At 55.6% G+C, this 6,000-nt stretch overlaps 1 protein-coding gene across 1 annotated transcript in view; it reads left to right on the top strand.

The window, feature by feature from the left end:
- Nucleotides 1-256: 256 nt before the first annotated feature.
- The window catches only part of Lgr6 (leucine rich repeat containing G protein-coupled receptor 6), a 115,513-nt gene continuing 109,769 nt past the window's right edge, over nucleotides 257-6,000 (top strand). The window contains exon 1 of the mRNA XM_005348389.2: nucleotides 257-664. Within this exon, the coding sequence (XP_005348446.1) occupies nucleotides 453-664 (212 nt within the window). The 5' untranslated portion in view covers nucleotides 257-452. The remainder of the gene's footprint in view (nucleotides 665-6,000) is intronic.

The raw sequence follows: 6,000 nt of genomic DNA, 5'->3' as shown, positions 1-6,000 counted from the left end.
GTAGGGGGACTCTGGGTCACCCTTTCCAAACAAGTGTTAGTCTCCTATGTGCTGACTGGTTCTAGCTTTGGGTTTCTTCGGTTTCTTCGTCTCCCCCAACCCCCTGGATGAAATCCTGCCAGCCCAGAAGGAAGGAGGGAAGGGGAGCGAGTCACCGCGTAGAAAGTTTCCTTGACTCCTCCTCCCACCCCCCCTCCCGTGTCTCCCTCCCTTGCCAAGCCCAGCCTGTGAAACTGAATAACGAAGATCACTCAACAATGCCTGCCCCTCTCTGACTGCACCGTCCCGCCGCCGCTGCCGCCGCCTCACCCAAGCCAAGTAGAGCGAGGGCGGTCCCACCGACGGCGCAGCCCTCGGGCCCGCCCGGGACCAGGAGGTGAGCAGCGCGCTCACTGCTCTGCGCTCCCGCCCGCCCGAGCGCCCGCCAGGTGCCCCCGCCACCCTCCGCCGAGATGCACAGCTCGCTGAGACTCCTGACGCTGTGGCTTTGCGCTGTGCTGTGCGCCTCGGTGCTTGCAGGCAGCGACCCCCAGCCTGGCCCAGGGCGTCCCGCCTGTCCTGCTCCCTGCCATTGCCAGGAGGACGGCATCATGCTGTCAGCTGACTGCTCCGAGCTTGGGCTTTCAGTGGTGCCAGGGGACCTGGACCCCCTGACGGCTTACCTGTGAGTACTCACCTGCTTGTTCCTGCTATTCCTGATGGCTGCCTACCCCACAAACACGGTTTGGTGCCCTGGGACAAGAGCATCCCAGGAGGGTTCTTTCCCTTCCAAGTCTAAGACTGAAGGACTGGGGAGCAGAGGAGAGTCCTTAGGAAACTAAGGGCAAGGCAAGGAGTGAGCCCGAGCCTCTCTGCTCTTTCCCAGGTGCTCCCCACCCTCATAGGCTCAGTGTTGGAATCCAGGCCTGGCAAAGTGGGCTGTGAATTCTGAGCAAGAAAATCGGGAACACGGGGCAGGGGAGTCTCTTCCTTAGCTGTCTTCCCCAGCAGAAGAGTGTCCAGGAGGGTTGATGAAGGCGTAAGTGTGAAGAGAGGGGAGTGTGCCCCAGTAGAGTGGAAACAGGTTCCTCTACCAGGGCAAGACTGTCCCACTGAGGCAGGTGGCCTTCTTGAGGGGTCCCTGACACCAGCTCTCTTTAGAAAGGGATTCTGTCGGAACTATCTTCTTGTGTGGAGGTCTCCTGCCCCCTCCCCAGGCCTCCCTGAAGTCATGTCCCCGGAGGCTGAGTTAGAGACACTAATTTGTGGGCAGGCTCTGAGACTGAAAACCAGAGAAACATTTTTAGAGTCTGTGTTGCGGTGAGGTGATCTATGAAGGGGACCCTATTGGGGGTAGCTGTCTCAGAATCAAAGAACCAGAGGCTGTAGCTGCTCCCTACCTGGGCAGGAGGGAGTGGGGGCACATCCCAGACCACCTGGCTTCCACCCCTGTTCCCAAAGGAGGAAACCTCTGGCCTTTCCTGTTTTCCCTCGGAGGAAGGCAAACAGGTGGAAAAGCCTGGGTAGGATTCTGAGAGCTCTCTCAGGCCTGGGAGAGGCTCTCTCATCTTTGGGGTCCTAGAACTGATGAGTGCCAAGGAAGAGGGAGTTGGGCTTGTACCAAAAGTCTCAGCAAGTGGCCAGGGTGCACTGAGATCAGCAGTGTCCTGGTGAGTGTGGGGATCCTGTGAGCCCCTATGAGGCTTTTTTTCCTATCTCTACAGCCCCCTTTGGATACTCTCTCACTCCAAAAGACACAGTTGTGTGCTCAAGGGAGTGAGGAATGAAAAGTACCCCTGATTCAAAAGGGCAAACCAAGTCCTGTCCAGCCTAGGGGGTGAAGGGAGAGGTGAGCATAGGAATCCATAGCAGAGCGGAGGGTACCCCAGCACCAGAGTACAGGGGCTCTGGCCCACTCCTGAAGTGCCCTCCAGAAGCCCCCATTTCTATCAGTTTTACATATTAGATAACTGTGCCATTGTCTTGTTGGAAGACAGGGCTGATGACCAAAAGGAGTTTAGAAATAACTTCTATTGAGCCTTCTTTTGGGACAGCAGAAGAGAGACCCCTTGCCTGTGTGAAAGGAGCAGAGGATACAGGCCCTTCCAGAGGCTGGCAGGTCAGGCCACCTTCCAGTATGCAAGATATTCTCGATTAATCTGTGGGCCTCTTCCTGGCAAGACTTGGGGGTAGAGGTAAAGAGTTTCACTTTGGGAATCTAAGTGTCTGACCGTCCACACTGACAGCAGCTCCCTGGCACTCTGACCTGGTACCCTCTGATGTGAGGCATCTTTGGGTTAGAGGAGGTGAGGGTTTCTGAGCGCTTCCTGAGCCCTCCTAGGTGTTAAGGAAATTCTTTTATTCTAAGGCTTAAGAGTGTGTCTGAGGGCAGAAAAGGATGTGCTGGGTCCAGTGGTGATGTAGGGAATTGTTTGGCAATATCTGTGGTGTTGGAGGGAGGTGGAGCGGACTGTCTCTCTGGCCTTGGCTGTGCAGGGGTCCCAGGTGGGTGATGGAGGAGGGGCATCTGCTGTCTGCAGGGCTCAGAGATGAAGCCTTCCTTCTTTGCTTCCTTAGGAGAACTGCAAGGACATTTTGCATATCGTGTGTGTGTGTGTGTGTGTGTGTGTGTGTGTTTGGATCTGTGTCAGTGTACATGTGTATGCAGGTACATGTGCAATGTGTGTGGAGGTCAAGGGTCAACCTAGGCATCACTTTCCAGGAGCTGTCTGCATGTCTTTCGGAGACAGTGCCTTACTAACCTGGCACTCACTGAGTGATCTGGGCTGGCTGGCCGGGTAGTCCCAGGGATCTGTCTTCGCTGCTCCACACTGGAATCACAAGTGCCCACCTCCATGGCCACTCATTTGCATGGCTTCTGGGGTTAGGAATCAGGGTCTTCAGGCCTATGCATCAAATATATTATTGTTCTGAGCTCCCCCCAGGCTCTGCCAAGGCATTGGAAGGTAGGGAGAGAGGAACCTCGAGGAGCCAGGCCAGGGGTATCTTGGGGTTCCTTCCCTTCTTGGCAGTCTTAGGACTTGCCTGTGGGCCATAGAAGACACCGCTGGTTCCTCTAATGGCTTCCTTGAAAGAATCTCAGTATAAATGACTTGATATCTGCTTTCCACCCCAAGACAGTTCGATTCCTTCCTAGCCTGTACTTGTCATGAAGTGGCTGCCTCCACCTCCTTCCATTCCAATTTCAGGGGAGATCAGAAAGCCTTTATTTCTATTTATTTGATACACAAGTCCAAAACTCATGAGCACTCTGGGGCCCAGTGCCAGCCCTGTCTGATCAAAGTTAGGAGTCATTTATACACAGTTCTTCAGATGTCTTTAGAAGGGCTCCCCACACCCTCAATGGAGCGAGAGACTCAGTGAAATGTGCTGGATTTTGTGTGTCTTCCTGCACGAGGCGCCTTATGGAAAGGGATGGAGGGGAGGATGGAGCCCCTGGCTCTAGGGCACTGCAGTTTGTGGTGTTGTGAATGAGAAGTGTCCCTGTGCTACCCAGCACATAGGAACACAGAAACACACATGCAGCAAATGCTTGCTAAGCAAACAGAGCCTGAGTAGGGGAATCTGGGGATTTTCTTGGAGTCCCCCCAGTGCTGAGAAGTGTTGGGGAGAGTGTTCTAGAAACATGGTTATAGCTCTGGCTGTAAACACTCAGACTCCGACATGGTGGTTGCCCCTAAGTACCCACTTCTTTCCTCACTGCTGCCATGGCTTTCGCTCTGTGCCCGGCTGCTCACTGCTCTCTGGGAATTCGCTCCCTTCAAGCCTGCCGTGATAACTACAGGATTTGTGTGAAAGGTCAGGTGTGCATGTGTGTGCATGAGCATGCTTGTGTGTGTGTGAGGGTGTGTGTGCACACACTTGTGTGTAGGTAGATTCAGGGTAATTAGCATTCCTCACCACTGCCTGGCTATGTCTGCAGCCATACAGATGGAGGCAGGGTATTGGAAGAACAGAACAGAAGGGTTCAGGATGGGCATTGGTGTAAAAGGCTGTGCTAGGTGAGCCTGAGTGGGTTTATTGGCATCTCTGTGACTTGGTTTCCCCATCTATAAGTAAAGCTAATACTTGTGTGGATTCACTGAGGTAGCGTCTGTAGTGGGTTTGGTAAAGGGTCTGTAGGGTGGAAAGAACAGAGTTAGTGTTGACATTAGGGAACCGGAGTCAGGAGAGAGTTTTCTTGGAAGGCTTCCTGGAGGAGGAGGCCCTGGGCTAGCACTGGAAAGGGGAGAAGCAGCCTTCTATGAGAGCTGTAGGGCAAGTCTCTCTGTGTGTTAAGGGCTGTGGCAGGAGAGTCCTGGCAAGGACCCAGGACAGCTTCACTGCTGCCGCTTCACTGCTGCCCCTTCGTTGCTGGTACAGTCTTGGCTTCATGCAATGGGAAGAGCCCAGCCTGTCTCCAGCTTGCCCGGCAGGGTCCCCAGAGGACTGTCCAGTGAGCAAGCAGAAGACCATGTGGCCTCAGTCGGGGAGCATTGGACCCGGGGAGCGTGTGTTGGGGTATTACTGTCAGCTCTCTTCCTCATCTCCCAGGCTCCCTTCCTGGTCAAGCCTCTGCTGCCTCTCCAGCAGACTCTGAGCCGACATACTTCCGCTGGGAAGCCCAGGGACGCAAGTTCCAACCTCGAATCCCTCTGTGGGTGGGAGACCCTAGCTAACTCCCCGGGGTTCTCTGGATTTCTGTGCTCCACATTTGGCTGCAAAGTAGAAAAGGAGAGGCAGAGAAACCCAGGGTCCTCCGCTACCGCCGGTGTGGAACAGGGTGAGCTCGGTGAGAGGGCTTGGCAGTGGGTGGGAAATCAGGGAGGGAGGGGGAGAGCCAGACAGCACCCAGACCAATGCGGAGAGGAGAGAGCAAAGGAGGGGTGGAGTAATTCCAGGAAGTGGTATCCCCAGGGCCCTCCCTTGTTGAAGGAGCCTGGGGGGTTGCTGGGGGAGAGTGACTGTGGGGGGGGGGGAGCTGACACCCCAGTTCAAAGGAAAGGCAGGAGACAGCCTTAGGCAAAAAGAAAAAGGAAACCTCTGGGCTCTGGCAGCAGTGGGCACGGGCGCGGCTGGGTGGGGCACTGGCGGAGAAGAAAGCCTGGCTCACAGAGAATTGGCCCCCAGCCCGCCCGGCACCACCACCTTCCCCCTCCCGTGAGCTCTCGCTCTGGATGGTCCCTTATGCCACGGCTTGCTTCCTGCACTGGCCCAGGCCCACAGGTGACAAACGATGGACAGCGCACAGGAGACAGGCTCCACTTGGGTGTCCCTGGGTATTGTTGGTAGGATGCCAGGCTCTGGAGACCGCCAAAGGCAACCCTGACGTTGGGCGGGGGGAGCTCACCCCAGGCCCAAAGTTTCAATTTCTTAGCCTAAAATGGAAACACTACTTGTGTCTATCTAGAAGGGAGGTCCGGAGGAGCAAAGGGGACGGGGAGCGCGGGTGGCACTTTTCATAGTACTGACACTTAAGGAACATTGACTGCGATGTTTCTGTTTCTCTCAGCACTTTAGCTACAAGTGCCCCACGAGGCCCAGAGAGGGGGATGGTTGTGATCCAAGAGCTCCATCTTTTGGGGCCCTTCAGAGGGTTCCTCCTTTCCACCACCTTCTTCCTTCACTAAACCCCCTTCGCTGACCTTCAGGGAACCGGGCTTCCAAGGAGCTGAGCTGCTCCTGGGCTCTGGGCTGGGTGATGGAGGAAGTCACCCTGTGCACAGCCTGGAGGGGCAGCAGCCAAGTCTACCTGATGGGAGACTCTCCAAAGGGGAAGAGTCTGCGCTCTCAGGTCAGGCTGCCCGGAGAGCCAGCGTTCTCCTCAGAAGTGGAATACATTTTCTTGAGTATGGCCTGAGGAAGGTGGTGGGGTGCTGAAGCCTAGGCTCGGTTCCTGCGCTGAGCCTGCTTGGAAGGGCGTGGGGGAGCCTCCTCTTTGCTCATCCATGTTGGACTGTATGACCTTAGGCCAGTAACTGGTTCTACTGGGAGCAGGGCCAAGGACAGAGAGTCCTTCTG

This window comes from Microtus ochrogaster, chromosome 6 (assembly GCF_000317375.1).
Source record: "Microtus ochrogaster isolate Prairie Vole_2 chromosome 6, MicOch1.0, whole genome shotgun sequence".
NCBI classification, from domain to species: Eukaryota; Metazoa; Chordata; class Mammalia; order Rodentia; family Cricetidae; genus Microtus; species Microtus ochrogaster.
The sequence above is the reverse complement of the archived record's forward strand: the minus strand, read 5'-3'. Positions and strand labels throughout refer to the sequence as shown.